At 37.3% G+C, this 20,145-nt stretch overlaps 2 protein-coding genes across 2 annotated transcripts; both read left to right on the top strand.

Moving 5' to 3' along the window:
- The first annotated feature begins 415 nt into the window (after positions 1 to 415).
- On the top strand, positions 416 to 4,807 carry LOC122296513 (NAC domain-containing protein 17-like). Its single transcript, XM_043106281.1, has 5 exons — positions 416 to 963; positions 2,076 to 2,353; positions 2,438 to 2,752; positions 3,337 to 3,910; positions 4,270 to 4,807. Exons 1-5 carry the CDS (start codon positions 783 to 785, stop codon positions 4,638 to 4,640), a joined length of 1,719 nt encoding a protein of 572 aa, XP_042962215.1. The 5' UTR covers positions 416 to 782; the 3' UTR covers positions 4,641 to 4,807.
- Positions 4,808 to 11,896: 7,089 nt separating this feature from the next.
- On the top strand, positions 11,897 to 19,746 carry LOC122297306 (cleavage stimulating factor 64). The gene is given in 12 exon segments (XM_043107329.1): positions 11,897 to 12,276; positions 12,550 to 12,628; positions 14,182 to 14,356; positions 14,450 to 14,483; positions 14,583 to 14,826; positions 14,914 to 14,992; positions 16,619 to 16,654; positions 16,743 to 17,270; positions 17,455 to 17,580; positions 17,583 to 17,736; positions 17,739 to 17,791; positions 19,323 to 19,746. Coding segments are annotated over 12 exon segments (1,689 nt in total). The 5' UTR covers positions 11,897 to 12,245; the 3' UTR covers positions 19,473 to 19,746.
- Positions 19,747 to 20,145: the final 399 nt, after the last annotated feature.

The following is a 20,145-nucleotide window of genomic DNA, read 5'->3' as shown; positions in this document are numbered from 1 at the left end:
ATTTTTACATTGAATTATGTATTTTTTATTAAATAATAATAAAATAATAAAGAGAGAAGAGAAAAAAGAAAAGAGAGAAAAAGAAAGAAAAGAGAGAGTTGGGAGGAGAGAGAAAAAATAATAAAATAATATTTAAAGAAGAAAAATGACATTTTTAAATATGAATAATGACTGTTTATAGTTATTTAAAATTATGAAGATAAATAAATTAATGTAAATAAAATTTTGACAAATTTATTCAAATTTAACTTTAAAAATAAAGATAAATAAATTATTGTTAGTGCTCTTATTATTTGGGATGACCTCGTTACCCCCAACATAAGCTACAGTATGGACCTAAAAGGTGACGTGTGTCTGTAAAATAGTCCAAAAACCCAGAGTCCAGACCACTCTCACACACAGTCGCACGAAGCACCAATACTCCTCAACCCACCGAAGTCAATCTAGAAGGAAAGAAAGAATTTTCCCGAATGGCTTGCGTTACAAGGAAACTTCCGACTCTCCTTCACATGATAATACGCCCGCCAGAGCACCACCACAACTCCCATATCACTTTCTTCTTTGACCAAGCCACCACTCCCAGTCTCTCTCTCTCTCTCTCATCCCAAATCCTATCATGTAGAATTTGTTTCTCTTTTTCGAGGTCCCAATTCTCATTCCTTCCAGAAATACGATAAAGATCATTTTTTTTAAGGTTAGAAAACGATAAAGATAATTTTTTTTTAAGGTTTTGCTTTGGAGACCTGTTTTAAGTAGCGAGGGTTTTTGTCTTCTGGGAAGCGATGAAGATGCAATCGGAGTCGTGTTTGAGGGACGATGTGTGGCCTCCGGGGTTTCGGTTTCACCCAACGGACGAGGAGCTTGTCCTGTACTATCTGAAGAGAAAGATCTGTGGAAGAAGGCTCAAGCTCGATATTATCGCTGCGATAGATGTCTACAAGTGGGACCCTGAGGAACTGCCTGGTATCGCTTCTTTTTTCCTGTTTTCTGTAATCTTGTTGGGGTGTTTTTGGGATTTTTTTGAAACGTTGACTTGGTATGTTGCAGAATTGGATCTTTTTTTGGGGGTTTTATTTTTAATTTTTTGTGTGCGTTTTGGATTGATTTTGGTGCGATTGGACTGTGTGGATCATTGGATTTGAGTCAAGGTCTTGTTTGGTTTGATTGATTGGGGTTGATGAGTTAGAGTCGATGGAGGTGAGTTGGGGTTTAGGTCAAAGCTTCGCATTGGTGTTAATAATTTTTGTAAAACTGGTTCGCTGTTTAAAATTTATCTGCGCTCAATTTTGAGGCTTGGTTTTGGTTGGGTTTCCTTCGAAGTTTCGTTGGTTTCTTGGTTTTGGTTTGACACGAAAGTTGTTTAGTTGACTATACCTTGTTTTCGTGGATTTGTTATGCAATTATTTCTTTTTAGTTTGCTTATATCTGATACTAATCCTAATAAATCAATTAAAACTTTTCATGGATTTGTTTCTACGTCTATGTTTCGGGCTGATCTATATCTGTGTTTTGGCTATGTATCGATTGGTTTGCAACTAGGGCTTGAAGACGTGGGCTGCATTTTTTGTTTTTTTTTGTTTTTTGTTTTTGCAGCTAAATGTAGAAAATTTAATTTATTCTTAGGATTAGTATCAGAAGGGATTTGTTGATAAATTTGTCTTGGGGGCGCTATAGTCTTGCTTACCGTGGCAACATCCCTTTTTTTTTTTTTTTTTTTTAATTATTATTATTATCAGAATTCGTTTAGATACGTCGAGTTACTCTTTGGTTCTTTTTTTGGGTGTACTATAATATTGTTTTTTTAAAAAAGAGAATAACCTAAGCTCAGTTTTAAAATAACTTGATTTGGGTTATCTAGATAGTCAATGCAAGGGAATTGGTGTTGAAGTTTACAGGTATTTTGTATTTTGTTTTTATATCTGTAATTGTTGATTCTTGAATCTACTCTTTCGAGATCCTAGAAAGTGGACTTGAAAGTTCTAGACGAAAATTATCTTTGTTGGGTTTAACTGCTTTCTAGCTTTGTCTCTTTGGGTTATTTGAATTTCAGGTTTCTGATTGAACATGATTTGCAGGGCAATGTAAACTGAAAACAGGAGATAGGCAGTGGTTCTTTTTCAGTCCAAGAGATAGGAAGTACCCAAATGGAGGAAGGTCAAATAGGGCAACCAGACATGGATATTGGAAAGCAACAGGAAAGGATCGTAACATTACATACAACTCTCGGACAGTTGGAGTGAAGAAGACCCTAGTTTTCTACGGAGGGCGTGCACCTAATGGGGAGCGCACCAACTGGGTGATGCATGAGTATACCATTGATGAGGAGGAGCTTAAGAGATGCCAGAATGTACAGGTATTACCTTGAGTGACATAACCTCGATGAGTTTCTACTCTTTTGACTGCTGTTAACTGAAATTGGATGCTTTCTATATTTCAGGAGTATTATGCACTCTACAAGCTTTATAAAAAAAGTGGACCTGGTCCTAAAAATGGTGAGCAATATGGGGCGCCATTTAAGGAAGAAGAATGGGCTGATGATGACTGCCCAGATTTTAACAACTCTGCTGCTGCTGATAGGGATATCTCGGTAAAGCAACTAAACGAGTTTAATTCTGTTTCTGTCACTGATGTGAGAGTCAATGGTCAAGCCCAGCTTACATTAGACGAAATTGAGGAGATTATGAAGCAAATTGAAGATGTGACTGAGTTCCACCAGCCACAAATCAATGATCATGCTCACACCCTAGCCCAGGTATATGCTCTACCGTCCTCTCTCTTTTGACCGTCTCTCTTTGCTGTAGCTGTATTCTTCATTATAATTTTTTTTCCTCTGGGTTTTTATTCAAAGGTGACATCGCTGCTTGTTACAATCATTGTATTCTGACATGGAATATTTTCACAACTAGGTGAACTGCGTCTGATTTTTCAGAAATAAGGGTCTAGACGTTTTTCAGAAATAAGGGTCTAGAAGTAAATGTATCTGTGCAGCCTGCTTGGTATCAGCAAATTGTGTGCCAAGAATTTTTACACACTAGTAGTATTCATTGCCCCCATTTACAAAAAAAGTTAGTTATTAGCTCCTAGAGAAACCTGCCTAGTAGAGTTTTTGAGCAAGAAACATCATAATTTTTTATGTTCCTTCTTGCATTTTGTTGTATTCTGTGGCAACTGGTCCCGAGCAAATGGCATTTACTCCCCCCCCTCCTTTTCTCAAATGAACCAGTTGTGGGGTTAGGTAAAATTTTGTGTGAATTCTATCATTTCACTGTATTGTCTGATGAGCTAATGTGCTATGGAACTGGAACACATACTGATTTTTAGGATTTCATTATATAGGTTGGCGAAGAAGAACAGAGTGCTATGGTGGATCCATCCTCCAGGGAAGTTATAACTCCTGAACATAGCAGAGCGTTGCACCCAAGTGGTCAGCTGTATGATATCCCGGCCGGCTTTGGCTACTCACAGTCAGCTACTTCTCAAATGCAATTGCACGAGACGTCGGAGGTTACATCAGCTCCTATTCTTCAACAAGATGAACCTCTCATAAATAATCTGGAGGAATTTCTGGAAATTGATGATCTCAGTGGTCCCCAACCTTGTTTTGAGTCCTTTGACAACAAAGCTATGGAGAACTTCATGTTTAAGGAGGCTGATGGATTGAGCGAGTTTGACCTGTTCTATGATGCGCCCATGCTTCTTCATGAATTGGGGCCATTTAATCAAGAAATAGTTGCAGATCCATATATAAATATCATGGAGAATAACACAATAAACCAATCTGATTTTCAGCTTCAATACAATCTAGAAGGCACTGTTCAGATTGACAATCAGCCATGGACACATGATCAAAGAAGAAACGACCAGACTTACGCAGAAACAACTCTGGGTTCCTTTTCTCTACCACCCTCTGGTAAGTAAACATGAAGGGATTCAGTGCCCTGCGCTTTTTTGCTTGGCTATCACTTTCCTTTTCTTACGGAACTGTCTTTGATTTGGACAAAGTTGCTGGCTTCATTTGCCCATCCAAGCAGGGCTCTTGTTCAGATGCCATCATACACATGGCAAGAAACTGATGTGAAATAGCGAGCCAGCTTCAAGGGCTCTTCTAAACAAGTATTTTTGTTGTCCATCATAAACCTAACGAGTGGAACAAGATTAACTTTTTCTATTTCCCTTTGGGGAAAAAAATTGAAGTTTCAGCATGTTTTAAGGGATGTGTCTGTTATGATTTAGACATCTGTTAATATTGTGATTTTCGGTCTTGTTTAGGCGTTGCATATGAATCTACAAACATTCCTACTCAAGAAAATCAAAATCAAATAGGCTATGAGGATGGTGGTGCAGCTAGTCGGTTCTCTTCTGCACTGTGGGCATTTGTGGAGTCAATACCTACTACTCCCGCATCAGCTGCAGAGAATGCTTTGGTAAATCGTGCTTTCGAGCGAATGTCTAGCTTTAGTCGAGTTAGAGTGAATCTCAAAAACACAAATGTTTCTGCTGGAAGTGGTGCTGAAACTATAAGAAGAACAGGTACTACTAGCAAGGGATTGTTGTACATTTCAGTTATTGGAGTGGTCAGTGCCATCTTGTGGGCGCTGATTGGTACTGTGAGAGTGCTGGGGGCACGTATATTTTCCTGAATATATATAATAACATGAAGTTTTCTGCTGTATTTATTCCAAATATTGCCGGAATCAGTAGAAATGCTCAACATATAAGCTGAGGAGTTCATATCTCTGACTTTCTAATGTAAAGGGTGCAGTTTCTCTTCCAATGTTGGAAGGAAATATATCTAAAATTTTCGTCATTTCTCATTCCCAAACCATCATACATTTTTATTTTCGGATTTCATCTCAAAACTAACAAAATTATTGATCTACTCTTCAATCATGTTTTTGTCAACTTACAGTCCAAGCTACTAAAATCCTCAACTATTCCCCCGTTTTTTTTGTTTATTTTATACCCTACATCCCAGAAGGACAGCGGATGCTTGTGGTCACCCGGTTTTCTTTTCTCTTTTGTTACTTTTCACTTGATGTTTTTGTTATTTATTACTTATAATTTCTAGTAATTTTATTGTAGTTTCCTAACCACGTGGTTTTGTTTTTACGATGAATATATTTTTATCAATTTATTTGAAAAAAATCTAGGATTTTACGAAGGTGTGGTTTGAAAAAATGTGGTGATAATAGGGGTATAAGTTATTTGTTTTAGAAATATGAGTAATGCTACGTATAATTGTAGAGTACGTAAGTGCTGTATAATCATTTTAAAAAAGAGTGAAGTTCACTATTATTATTATTGTTATTATTATTTTATGTAAGTCATGTATTTACTTATTTTTTTCAAAGAGATTATACGACGTTTGCACATTCTATAACTGTAAATATAATTTCTAAAAGTAAATAAAGATGAGTTTTTATTTATTTATTTATTTTCTTAACATGCATATTATAAAAAATGATAATATAACACAAGAAATAAAAACAAAGAAAGAAAGATATGTTACTAATGACTTGACTTCCATCCATTTCCTACAAGAGAAAACCATTTAAAATGATTTTGATACAATTTGATAAACAGACTATAATGTTACGACTGGAAGTTGCAATGAATTGAGTTATATTGCATTTTACTAGTCAATCAGTAGAAGAATTCCACTGCCTCTTTTTCACTATCCTTAGTTAGAAGAAACGGAAACATGGGAAGATTACAAATAGGATATGCACTGAATCGTTAAGAGGATGATCGCTAGGCACTATAGTGGGGAGTGAATATCACACATGGTTTGAACTGCATGTATGATGCATACGCCGCTCCGTTTGACATTTTGCCTCGACCGTTTGAATGAGTGGCAGGGGAGTCAAATAGCTAAACTAGGGGTGCTACCCGCACCATACGGTGCGGGGTAGCCCCCCCCCCCCGCCCCCCGCCCCCGCATGGGGCGGATGGGGAAAATCCACCCCGTCCCCCGCATCCGGTGTGCGGGGGCGGGGTACCCCGTCCCGCATGACGGGGTACGGGGTGGGGGGCCAGTCCGTCCGGCCCCCCGCACCCCCCTTCTGGGCCTTGGGCCCAGAGGCAATTTCTGGGCCGAAAATGGCCCAGACGCAATTTCTGGGCCATTTTGGGCCCAGAAGCAATTTCTGGGCCAATTTGGGCCCAGAAATCTCAGCAATGGGCCATTTTGGGCCCATAAAATTATAAGTAAAAAACAAAAAAAAAAATTTCCGAAATTTAAAAGAAAAAAAAAAGTGTTATGAGTCTAATACGTAATAAACTAATAATAATAACTAAGCTATTACAAAATTGAAAGGCTAAACAATTACAAAATTACAAACATAAAAGTGTCCAAAGGACATTGTATCAACATTACAAATTATTGAATACAAAATTTTTACAAATCATTAAAAATTGATCATTCTAAAGAGGCTTGTCAGCTGTGGCTTGTCTTTGAGTCAAGAGGTGTGACAGTTGGGGCGGCCCGGGCTTGAACACATTTTTATGTTGCAGAGGTGCTAGACGTCTCATGTGTTACTACAAAAATTAATATTAAAATTAATAACGATGAAATGGAAATGAATATAAAAAAATTAAAATAATAAAATAAAAAATAATTACCAGGTGGTCCAGATCCAGACTGATCACCACCCTCATCGGTCTCCTTAAAATCTAAAATATCCGGAACATGAATATCCTTTCCTATCGTCCAACTCTGTGTGCATATCAATGCCTCTACAGTTGTAGGAGACAATGAACTACGGAAAGGATCCAATATACGACCTCCGGTACTAAAGGCTGACTCTGAGGCAACGGTGCTAATAGGGATGGCCAAAATACAGCGGGCAATCTCAGAAATGATGGGATATTTCTTTGAGGCATTCTTCCACCATCCTAATATATCCCAATGATCATCATCATCTTGGACCATATCCGCTGACAAATAGTTGTCTAACTCAGAAACGACCTCCGTAGATTGATGGACTAGTGTGGGATTCTGTGCGAGGGTCTTAGTCCACGGCATTCTGCGCTTCTTTGTAGGAGGCCCGGTCACGATGTCTGTAGAAGGAGTTGGGGTCGGTGTATGTGTCTTCGATGTAGTACCACCCTTAATTGCCATAAACTCGTCATACAATTTTTTCAGGGTATCTCGGGCCAATTCACCAATAATGTCAGTCCATACCTGATCGTGAACAAGTCCCAACCCATATAACAAGCCTGAAACTTTCAGACGGGGATCAAGAATAACAGCCACATATAAGAAAATATTCATTCTAGTCAAATCTCTCCAATACTTGTCATATTTTAGCATCATGGAACTTGCCATCCCCCTCATCCTTTCATTGGAACCCCTACGCATATCTTCTAATTCTTCTTTTACCCTACATATTTGTTGACAAAACCCATGGGATGTAGGGTACAAAGAACCAGATATATTCAACGTGACATCATAAAATAATCCAAGAAAATCAACGAAAGTAGAAACTACCACCCAATCATCATCATTAGGCTTTCGTGATCCCCCGTGCTCATCAAAGTATTTGACATATTGGATGTCTTCATCACCCAATAATTGAAAGGCTGCCTTATATTCCTGGGCCGCCTCCAACATCAAGAAGGTTGAGTTCCATCTGGTAGGAACATCAGTACAAAGACCCTTCTTCGATGTTATGCCCGCAGCCTTTGCAGCAACTTTGAATTTCTCCAATCTTGAAGGAGAAGACCTCACCCATTTCACAGCCATTCTAACTCGGGCAACCGAGTCATCAACATCTTTCAACCCCTCAGTCACAATTAAATTCAAAATATGTGCAGCACATCTAACATGCAAGTATTCACCACCCAAGAATGTCTTATTTGCATCTTTAAGATAATTCTTTAGATATCCCAATGCGACATCATTAGAGGACGCATTATCAACTGACACAGACAAAACCTTTTCCAACCCCCACTCCTTTATTGCGGCCTCCAATGCCTTCCCAATCGTCTCACCCCTATGATCAGTTATTTGACAAAATTTAATAATCTTTTTGTGCAGAACCCAATCAGCATCAACAAAATGCACAGTCAACGACATGTAATTCATATTTTGGATAGAAGTCCAAGTATCGGTAGTGAGGCAAACTACCAAACCCGTGAGTTGGCCCCTCAAAACATCTTTATCATGAAGGTACATCTTCTTAATATCCTTTGCCACGGTGTGACGAGAAGGAAGTACAAATCTGGGTTCCAACTCTTGGACAAATTCTTGGAACCCTTTACCCTCCACAAATTGAAAAGGCAGCTCGTCCATGATAATCATACGAGCTAACTTCCTTCTACACTCATCGGGGTTATACTTCGTATACCCCTTCAATGTTGGCCCCCCGGCCCCACTACTCCCATCAGCCATTTTAATATCTAGTCTAGATTGGCCCTTCTCTACTAAGGATTTTAATATTGGACTCTTCTTGCATTGTTCCTCTAGATGGACCTTCAGATGGGATGTACCATGTTTCTTATAGTGACATCCATACATTTTCCCACAGTGATTACATTTAGCTTGTGGGTTGTTGGGGTCCCCACCCTCTAGTTTGGTAAAGTGTTGCCAAACTATAGATACAGGTTTCTTGCCCTGTGTGGGCTTCGGAGCAGGGCAAGGTGTACTCGTTATAGGGGTAGGAGTAGGGTTAGTTTCTGGGGTAGGGGTGTTGGCTGGGGAAGGTGAGCTATCACTGAAATCCGAAGACATTCCTGATTTTCCAACAAAAAAAAAAAAAAAAAATTTCAAGAAACAATCCAACACAATCAAAGTGCAATTCAAACTACATTCATAACTATTATATATAATGATGATAGTTAATAGGCCATGTTAATAGGCATTATTTTAATAGGCCATGTTAATAGGCATTATTTTAATAGGCCACTTTAAAATAGGCATTATTTTAATAGGCCACTTTAAAATACATTTTTTAATAGGCATTATATTATTTTGTTCTCTCATTTTTACTTTTCATATATTTAATTTTATAAAATTCATTTCTTAATAGTTACTGACATTAATATTAGTATATTGGTATATTTTTTAATTTTTTAAAATCTTGAAAGATGTTTAAAAAATATGAAAATGAGATATATGTTAAAAAAAATAGTTTATTTACCACATGACAAAAGAAATAATAATTTATGACAGAAAAATATATATTTTTTTATGGATATATTAAATCTGTGTAGAGAAGCTGTACTTTGTTTATTGGATGTATGTGCAGAATGAGATGATTTGACAAAAATGACTTATTTCCTTCAATTTCAGATTGACCCCTATTAGATCCGATTAGTTTCACTTTAATAAGAAAATTTATTTTAAATATTATAATATTTTCATCTCTTAATTTTTGTCCAATCATTTATCTCTATTCCAATTTCCAACGTCTAAAAATAATAACAATAAAAGCAACATTCATAAATCATAACAAGTAACAACTCAAAAAATGCAACTCTGATAAAAATACATTTAAAACTTTTCAACTCTGATAAAAATGCAACTCTGATAGAATTTCAGAACAATAATTTTGATTTAGGGGTTGAAACCCCTAAATCAAATTAGGGTTTCGGATTGGAACCCCAATCCGAAACCCTAAATTGATTTAGGTTTCAAACCTAAATCAATTTAGGGTTTCGGATTGGGGTTCCAATCCGAAACCCTAATTTGATTTAGGGGTTGAAACCCCTAAATCAAAATTAGGGTTTCGGATTGGGAACCCCAATCCGAAACCCTAAATTGATTTAGGTTTCAACCCCTAAATCAAATTAGGGTTTCGGATTGGGGTTCCAATCCGAAACCCTAAATTGATAGGGGTTTCAACCCCTAATTCAAAATTAGGGTTTCGGATTGGAACCCCAATCCGAAACCCTAAATTGATTTAGGGTTTCAACCCCTAAATCAAAATTAGGGTTTCGGATTGGGGTTCCAATCCGAAACCCTAAATTGATAGGGGTTTCAACCCCTAATTCAAAATTAGGGTTTCGGATTGGGGTTCCAATCCGAAACCCTAATTTTGATTTAGGGGTTTCAACCCCTAAATCAAATTAGGGTTTCGGATTGGAACCCCAATCCGAAACCCTAAATTGATTTAGGGTTTCAACCCCTAAATCAAAATTAGGGTTTCGGATTGGGGTTCCAATCCGAAACCCTAACCCCTAAATTGATTTAGGGGTTTCATGATTGAAACCCCTAAATCAATTTAGGGGTCCGAATCACAATGAAATTAACCAAAAAAAAAAAAAAACAGAGCATTCAATCGGGAATCCAAACAATCACACAATCCGAAGACATCCACAGCACACAATCCAAACAATCCCATCCTCCATCTCCGATTCAACCCCATCCTACCTCCAATCTCCGATCAAAACTAAAAAAAAAATAAAAAATAATAACCAAACGGAGAAAATCAAAAGGGGAGGAGAAATGTTACCGTGCGGCGTGCGGCGTGCGTCCGGCCTCGTGCGTCGTGCGAGAGAGAGGGATGATGGAATACGTGCGGCGGCCGGACTGGTTGCCGGTGGGAGGAGGGAACACCGAATGGATTAGGCCGAAGGGGGTGAAGCCGTGAAGGGACTCGGGAGGGGAGGGGTCCGAGGGGAGGGGAGGGGAGGGGAATCAGGGGATCGGGGGGGGGGGGGGGCTGGGTTATGGGTTAGGGTATTTAGAGAAACGGCGCCGTTTTGTGGTGGACAAAACGGCGCCGTTTCAATTAGTGGGTTATATTATTAACCCTAAATTGAAACGGCGCCGTTTTGTCCACCACAAAACGGCGCCGTTTCTCTTATATAACTTATATATATATAATATATATAATATATTATATATTTATATTATATATATATATAGAGATGCGGGGCGGGGGAAACACGGACCGGGGGGGGTCCGTATCCGTCCCCCGCCTCCGCTGGGGGTGGGGATACGGGCCGGGGCCCCCCGCCCCGGCCCTAACGGTGCGGGGCACCCCGCCCCGCCTATGCGGGGGCGGGGCGAACGGGGCGGGGCAGCGGGTTCCGGGGCCCCGCTGCCCACCCCTAAGCTAAACGAGTTTTATTTTGACTATTCATCCTCACCACCAATCATATCTATATGGATTTTAGATAATTATATAAAAGCATCAAATCTGGGAGTAAACAACGTATGCTGACCAAGAACTTAGAAAGAACACACATCAATGATGAATGTTTGAATGCAAAATTAATGTTTTCTTTCTTGACCTAAAATAGGTGTAATATATATAATGTCTCCTCGTACTCGAGAGGATGGGTATGGAATACAAGGAATTCGAATTCGACTTCTTATAAATCAAATGTCATGACTAAATTAATATTTCAATTAATTGGATCAACATATTTTACAATTCATAACATATAAAACATGAGAGGGATTTTTTTATATGTAATTCTCTGTCTCTAAATATTTTTCCTTCCAATAAATACTTATCATATTATATTGTCTAAAATATTATTTTGGGTAAGAGTGGCGCTAGTGTGCTGTCTAACTTTGACTATTGGGGGTGCTCACTGCACAAATTTTCTTTTTTATTATTATTTTTTCCTTTTTTATATTTTTTTAACATATTTAAATATTTTTTAAAAATAAAAAAAATATCATTACACTAAAAGTTACTTATTTAATTATTAAATAAAAAAAATTTTAAAAAAAATTTAAATACATGAACGATTAAAATAAAAGAAACAAATGTAGGAATATACTAATATTTTCATTTTGGATAATTATGTTGGATAAATTTAGATCACATGGATTTTTATTAACATTTAATAATAAAAAAAAACAAAACTTTTTGTAAATTTTATTATAATTATAATCTTTCATTGATAAGTCATGTATAACTCTTAGAAGTGAAGTAACATTCTTATACTTTTTAATTTTGGATTAGGATGAAGAATAATCGTGGAAAAAAATCTCTGTGACTGTGTCTCACACTGAAGGCGTCGAGCCTCAGCCCATGATCTTCAATTTCATTACTCTACCCAGCTTCTCTTTCTTTCTCCCGTCTCAAACATGTACAACAGATTTCAACCTTTTGATTCGTAGATATACAGCAACTCAAACACTGGCCGGAACTTATACTCATATACATGTATATTTGTTAGAAGCACTAGTAGTGCTAAACAAGTAGTAGTATTAGAAGAAGAAGAAGAAGAAGAAGAAGGATGCTTAGGAGGAATAAGGTGAAGCCTTCTTCTTCTTCTGTTGATTCATGGCCTCTTCTCAGCATCGTCGCGTTTTTGGTCCTCTCTCTCTCTCTCTCTCTTCTCCTTTACTGATTAGTTTATAATTTTAAAAGCTTTATTCATGTTCCGTTTGGTTTCCAAGAAAACGCTGTAAAAAAAAAAAAAAAAATCTTGGAATATTTAAACAGCGACTCAATTCAAAACGATTTTCAAGGTTTAAGATTTTCAGTATTTTTTAAGCTGCGTCGGCGGAAGTTGAATGGGATTGAGTGAACTTGACGTTTTGGGTGTTTTTTTGATCGATTAGTTGTTTTGGGATTTCTTTAACAGTTGGGAATATACCATATGATGCAACTGAGGAACAGCTTATAGATATCTGCCGGGAGGTCGGTCCAGTTGTGTCTTTCAGGTCAGTTAACAAAACCGTAAACTTCCTATCAGAAAAACAAAACGGTAAACTTCATGTATTTGGTTATAATTCAAAATTTCCGTGATCCCTTTGGGAAGTTGAGTAATTTTCCGAGGTGAGGTTCGTAGAAATTGTAATATTTGGCTACCAAATTATAAGTGTACTTTATTTAAAAAAAAAAAAGATTCTGTCATGTGATGCAATCGAATGAACTGTTGAAGACATGAATACGACTATTAGTATTTGTTTGCACTTTGCTAAAAAAATCTTCTCAATTGTGCATATATTTTTGGAAACAAAAAAGGAAGCAAACTCAATTGTTCTGCTTTTCGAATCTGGCAACTTATTTAGCTTTGGTTAATTGGTTTATTATTAAAACAATAGCATCGGTTCAAAAAGTTGATTATTTTTGTTTCTGCTTAAATTTGGCATAAATTACAGTAATAAGGAAGATTCGTACTTTATCTGAAATCAATTAAACTTTATAGGTCGGTTGAAAGAAAATTCGATCCTCTTTGTGGGCTTCGAGGGAGTTATGTCATGGTCAACAACAGATGATTACTCTTGAATTCAGTCTAAAACTCGCAAGTTTCATCTAGTTTAGATTTTGGAACCTTTATATACTCATAAATATTAAGATGGTGTAGATATTTCCAAGAACGAGACAATTACAGATTGTGATTGATTGTATGCCTAGAATAGCACATTGTATGTGGGCAGAGTTTGTTTGGGCGGCTTGGTTTAGGGTGTACTATGGGTTGGCTGCAAAGGCTTGGGAGCGACAATCTGATTTACTACAATGCCAAAACAGACACATAGCTGCACTTGAATGTATGATATTGCTCGAAATGAGGTCCTCTTTATATGTTTAAATTCTGTAGTAGAATATCTGCTGCTAGAGCCAAAGAGTTCTAGCCGAAATGAAACATCCTTCCCAGTGAGTACGGGGCAGAGGACATGGTCTTGGGTTTAAAATCCACTGTATCTGAGTATTACCATAGGAGTGTTATGATGCTCTCATAAATGGGCATATTCTATATCATAAATCTCATTCCTTGTACTATGTTTTCTAGTGTTGCCACCCATCAACTTTACCGTCCTCACCTCTGCTTTCCTCATTTTGTGGACACATTTCTGGATTGCCAACATTTAGAACCATGAAGCATACCTGACCTAACCTTTCCCTGAGGAAGTTATTGTGTGTAAATTATGGTGAATCAGCATCATGGAATTTGATTTTGAAAGTTTTTGAGTATGTATCTAAGTGATAAGTGGTACCTGGTTGGACTGAATGATTTGTTTTTTAATGTCAATCTTGTGGTTGTGTGTTGTAGTCCTGGATATCTCAGAAATTTAATAACATTGACCATCAGGAGCCTCATATCAAGTTTTTCCTTTTCAATTGATCTCAAAATCGTATGCTAAATTTGAAGTAGCATTATCGGAATTATCAATTTTTTTTTTTATTAAAATCAGCTTTTAGCTCACTTGTTTTTACACACTAGTGAATAGTAGTAATATGTATGCTTAAAAGCAATTTTGTTTTCTTTCAGATTAGTAATTGATAGAGAAACTGGGAAACCAAAAGGTTATGGTTTCTGTGAGTATAAGGATGAACAGACGGCTCTAAGTGCGTGTTGTAATCTTCAGGGTTATGAGATCAATGGCCAGCAATTACGGGTTGATTTTGCAGAAATCGACAAAGGTGCTGACAGAAATCGGGAACAGGTGAGATATTGAATGTAAATATATGATGCTTACAATTCCCATTCTTGTTTACTGATCTTGTAGCAGCAACAATTGTCTTTACTTCTCTTCCAGGGCCGTGGGGGATCTGGACTTGCTGCTAATATTGGTTAGTTTCGTTCTTGAAACTTTTCTGTGTTTTTAGTTGTGGCTATTCACATGAATAAGACCTGAAATCATGTTCGTTTTTCTTTTTGACACATGAAAGACCCTCAGAAGCAGTCAACCAACTCAGTGATCCAAGGGGAGTTCGTTCATTGTCAGCCAATTGGTCTCCATATAGCTATAACTGCAGCAGCTGTCATGGCAGGAACTCTAGGTGGTGCTCAGGCTGGTATACAGTCAAATCCAAATAGTTTGCACAATCATTCAGCATCGGCCAATGATCCTTTAACTCTCCGTCTTGCCAAAATGTCTAGGAGTCAGCTGAATGAAATAATGTCTGAGCTGAAAGTAAGCATTTCAATGAAAGCTCTCTCACTTTGCTGGATAGCATTTAACTCTTATGTTTGTTATTTATTGTACTTGTTCCGTTGACGGGTAATGGCTACAGAAAACAAGGAACTAGCTCACCGGCTATTGCTTGCAAGACCACAGTTGCCAAAGGCTCTTTTCCAGGTACACATCTTCTTTTTGATTTTTTTTTTTGTGTAACAAGAAGTGATTATGTAATTCCAAAGGTCTTGTTTCACTCTGTTTTTCTTGTTTATACTATCAGTTCATCAAGGTATTTATATATTTTGAAAACAGTAGCTTCTTTGTCTGCTTTGTGCATGATTCTATACTATGTGTTCATGCAATGTAAGTTTCTCGTACTGTCCATCCAGACCATCCTAAAAGGGTCCTGTGAAAGAATAGATGATATGAGATTTGGTGTATTCTGGTTTCCATTTTCAAACAGTTTCTATCTAGCTACAAACTGTAGTTTTCCTATATACTTTATTTATATGTTCTCTCCATTTTCTGCAGCCTTGCCATCATTGTTTTTGCATGCATAATTGAAAGCCAAGAATGTATTATTAATCTTTTTGTTTATATTCTGCAGGAGATGTTCCATCTGTGTTCGCATTTCTTATATCTTTTTTTACTAGTAATCAAGAATTTTTTTTATTGATGAAAACATTAGGAATATCCCATGTACATAGGACGTATAGAGAAGATACTTAAGCAGGATTAACTACCAATACAAGAAAATCATGAACACTTAGTCCCTTAAAACCTATTGCAGTTGCGCAGAGGAACAAAGTGTTGAAAGAGAAGGCTTTAAGTTCATCCCTTATCCACTCACAATCTTCGAAATTTCTATTTTCATTTCCCTCCAAATACACGACAATAGGTATATGGGAGCTATCTTCCATAATGATGCAATTTGTGGATTGCCTTCTAAGCCCCCTCCAGCTAGCTAGAAAGTCAAACAATCTTCTAGTATCATCCCATGCTAAACCCACTATCAAAGAAATCATTCCGTAAGGTCCTGGCTACCTTGCAAGGTAGTAGTAGATGACCATGGTTTTTCCATTCTTTTTGTACATACAACACCAGTTTACCACAATGATCTGTTGTTTCCTTAGGTTCAATGGTAATGTCTTGCCTAAGGAAGTAGTCCATACATTTCTTATATCTTTGGGGACCAGTTCCAAGAACTTTTGTTCTAGTACTAAATGAGGAGATGAGTATCAAAATTATAGTCTTAAAATGCCATTAGGAATTAACCAATTGACCCCTGAAGCCTCAGAAAACTGATTTAAATTCTCAAAGCAAATCTGCATTGATAAATTAGAGGATGATTAATTTGCCTCTTTTCGGGTTATGAGCATCTCTTCAAATCTCTGGAGTCATCTCTGAGAAACCTCATATGAGAGCAAACAAATGCCTCAAACACAGCTCTCATTGACTCTTTGTAGAACATAAGAGTTTTTCATTCCATGAGGTATTTGATAATTTTCAATTCCTTAGGAGATGATATCCTCATCTTTGTTCGTTGATTCTCAAGTCAAGCAAACACTCATTTCATTCGTTGTGCATGTATGCAGAGCTTTGAAATTTTCAAAACTTTAGGTGAATTACTCCCATTTTCTCTTTCATATTTCTTGTAATTAAGAAGATGGATGCTATTTGCCTCTTCTGCCTATAAGATTCCGTGCTTTCCCTTATATACAATCTAGGGTTAATGTATCCATTTCTTGTTTACTTTTGCTTGGGTTCTGATACGTTATGTATTGTTTTTGGAATAAAAAAGTGCAGGCACAGATAATGCTAGGAATGGCGACTCCACAATTGGTTGGTTTCATACTTGAGCTTTTGTTTCATTCCTTGCTCAGGCTTGTAGTCTTGTCACAAGAAGGTTTCTGTTTCTAAAACTTTGCAGTTGCAGATGCCAAATATTAGGCTGACTTCAGGTCAATACACTCAGCCTTCATTGCATGATAGCCAGCAGGGCCGGCCACCAGCAGTGCAAACTCTTCCTGGGCTACCCTGTCCTGCATCAAACAAGATGCAGTCTGGGTTGATGGCCAAAGTGCAAGAAAATCAAGTTGCTGGAGTGCCTCAAAATTCTTTGGTTCACAGCCAATTTTCTGCATTCCCACAACCTCAAAACCAGTTTCCACAACCTACAAATAACCATATCGTACAGCAGGCCACAATTCCTGCACAGACTGCAGTCTCAGTATTTCCTGCTGTATTACCCCCATCTTTGGGCAATTTATCCTCTAGACCACAAATACTAGCAGAAAATTCCTCTTCTTTGAACCATCATATACAGCCCCCTTCACTACAGCGCAGTGGACAGGTTGGGGCTGCCAGGATACGACTTAGCTTTCATATGGTTAATCCAGATGTTGACATACAGCCTTCTCTTTTATCGCATCCTCCCTTATCGGATGCAGGCTTTCAGGTACCAAACTTTTCTATTTTCTTTTTTGTTTTTGTTTTTAAATAATTGACGAAGTTAATTAGTTCCGTTGTATAAATTACATCGCACTTAGCAGCTAGAAACTGCTCTCCCCTCCCTTTCCCCTAAGATTGTTGCAGTTATTTTTCCTAATATAATTGTGTTTTCTCTAACTTTACTTCAATAGCCTGGCCCCTCAAAATCATTAGGTGCTTTGCACGCAATTAACAAGGATGCTGATATATCTGCCCAAGTTCCTGATAGTGGAACTCAGGTCCACAGAAGTAATGGATATTCTAATTCTCCTTGAAGTAATGCATTTTTCGAGATTCATTAGAACCAATTGATCACCCTCAAAAGCTGATGAAATTGGATGATGGAAGGAGCACCGCTTTCTCAGCAGGAAGTTTGAATGCAACCAACATCAATGGATCTGGACCATCTCAAGTTTTTGGAGCTAGCTCATTGCCTATGAATCCAATTCCAAATCTGAAGGGCAATATACTGAGAAACAAATTTATGAGGTAAGAAGTTTTTGTTGGTGCATGTGATTCATCACAACCAATATGTTTTTAAGCAATCAGTTTGTTTTGCATGCATTCACTTATTTGTGCTCTTGACTGGAAATTTAGTGCCATGAGTTTTATTGTTGGTCAGTATGGATTTGATGGGTATTTATGATAAAGGATATGAAAAGTTGTTACTGCTTCTACATTTTTTCTATGCATAAAGATTTTTGTATTTCATTTCTGTCATCTACCATTTTGGTGAAATTTTTATTTAGACACATTTAGCAATATATGGGTGATGTAAAGTATTAAAAGCTTTTGGGCGAATGGTGCTCCTCAATTGTGGTTTCCTGCTCTTTGATGTTAGTTTATCTTTTCAGTCGTGTTCTTGATGTGTGCAGATGAAAAGCAAGAAAAATATAGCTGATACAAAACATATTTTCTGGTGGGAGGGGATGATTACTTTGGACCATAATATTTCCGAGCATTAAAATCAATGTTCAGCCTTTAATCATAAAAAAACCAATGTTCAGCCTTCAAGAGTGTTAACCATTTACTTGTAAAAAAAAGAATATTAAACATCGATCGTCAGTATAAAGTGAGTATAGTTGAAGGTCGTTTTCTCAAAGTTTGTGTTGAACATAAATTAGTTCTACTGGAAGAAATAATTGTATGGCTCTGACCTTAGTAAGTCAACATATACTTTATCTTGCACAGGAAGATCTTTTTATGTTGATTAGGGTAAAATACTGAGAGACTATGCTGATTTTGGTTGCTTGCATTCATCCCTCCTGGTTCCAATTGCAACCATCAAACCTGTAACTTAGTTCTTTTTGTTATAAGTAAAAAGTTTATTGATCCACGTAAATAGACAAAGCCCCGAGTACACAGGTAGTATACATAGAAGAGCCTAGATTCCACACTGTAACTTAGTTAAAAGAGAAATGATTTGTACAAGCCCCAAATAGATAAGTTCCATACAAGCCCTTGTAAAAAAGTGGACCATTCTTTAAAAAAGTGTAAAAAACCTATTCTTTATTGTGGGATCCACTTTTTTACCAAGGGCTTGTATGGAGCTTGTTTATTTGAGGCTTGTACCTAGCATTGCTCGGTAGTAAGTGTTTAGAGCTTATAATGGGGTTTTTTTAGGACTTTAAAAGCATTTTTTCTTGGGTTTGATTATGTCCTATTATTGTATCCAGCGCTTCTTTTAATTGAAAAGCCTGAAAATCAAAACGCCTTCCTAGTAAATTACACCGTGTTGAAGTTCTATCTGATATCAACCACATTCACATCACTGCCCCTACTCCTATTGCAATATTATGATGTTTTTGTTTGGCATAGCTTTCCTTATATCAGGAAGTTTTAACATCCCAATTGTTTTTGCAAGTGTTAAAAAGTCCAATTGTGAAGGGGAGAGTATTTTTCTACTATTTCTGATACTTTTCTTCTGTAAATTATTAGTGATTTTGCGATAGTATTAATTCACATAATCTTGGACTGAAACAATGCTCCTGGTCACTGACTTTGTTATCATATTCGCCAGCCACAGCTTCCACCTGAGGTGGAGTCTGTCTTACTGCAACAAGTGTTGAACCTGACACCAGAGCAGCTGAGTTCATTGCCTCCAGAACAGCAACGAGAAGTTATTCGACTCCAACATGTTCTTCGGAAAGATCCAATTCAGCCATCTTAGGAGAGGGAGTGACATATAAATGGGTCATCAATGCAGCAAGCCTGTCTTGGCACACTGCATGAAAGACGAGAGCTTGCTGTCCATTCAATCAAATTCTAATTGCCTGTAAAATTATTGCTCACGAGGGATCATGTGTGAGCGTCCATTCACATAAAGTTTAAGGGGGCTGCGATTAACATGCCTGCAAAAGAATAGTTTGAAAATGATAAAATGTTTTGTCTTATCTTCCTGTTGTCGTCAATCCGAAATGTTGGTTGCAGTTGCTTTGGATTCACTTTTTCATTGCTTCATTTGTTTTTGTTGTTATGAAAACACGACAGGCACACATAATGAGACAAATAGTGAAATAAATGCAGAAACACAAGAATTAAGCACATGCATGACATAATATTTAACGTGGTATAGTAATGTGCCTACGTTTACAGAGATGTAGGAAATTTTTTTCTAGAGGAGATCACAATTGAGCTATAAAAACTTCACTCTACTCAAATCTCAACTCTCTCTCTCTAGGGCCTTTTCTCTTTCATAATATTGCTCTACATAGTTTTTGTTCCTCTCAGTTCAATATGATACGTTATGAACATAAACATAAAATGTATATAACAAACAGAGCTGGAAATCTTAATCTGGCAAAATCAAGGTTCTTTGCTTGAGTAGGTGTTGAGCGCGCTAC

Source organism: Carya illinoinensis, chromosome 15, assembly GCF_018687715.1.
Source record: "Carya illinoinensis cultivar Pawnee chromosome 15, C.illinoinensisPawnee_v1, whole genome shotgun sequence".
Classification (NCBI taxonomy): domain Eukaryota; kingdom Viridiplantae; phylum Streptophyta; class Magnoliopsida; order Fagales; family Juglandaceae; genus Carya; species Carya illinoinensis.
Note: the sequence above shows the minus strand (reverse complement) of the source record. Positions and strands in the feature narration are given on the sequence as shown.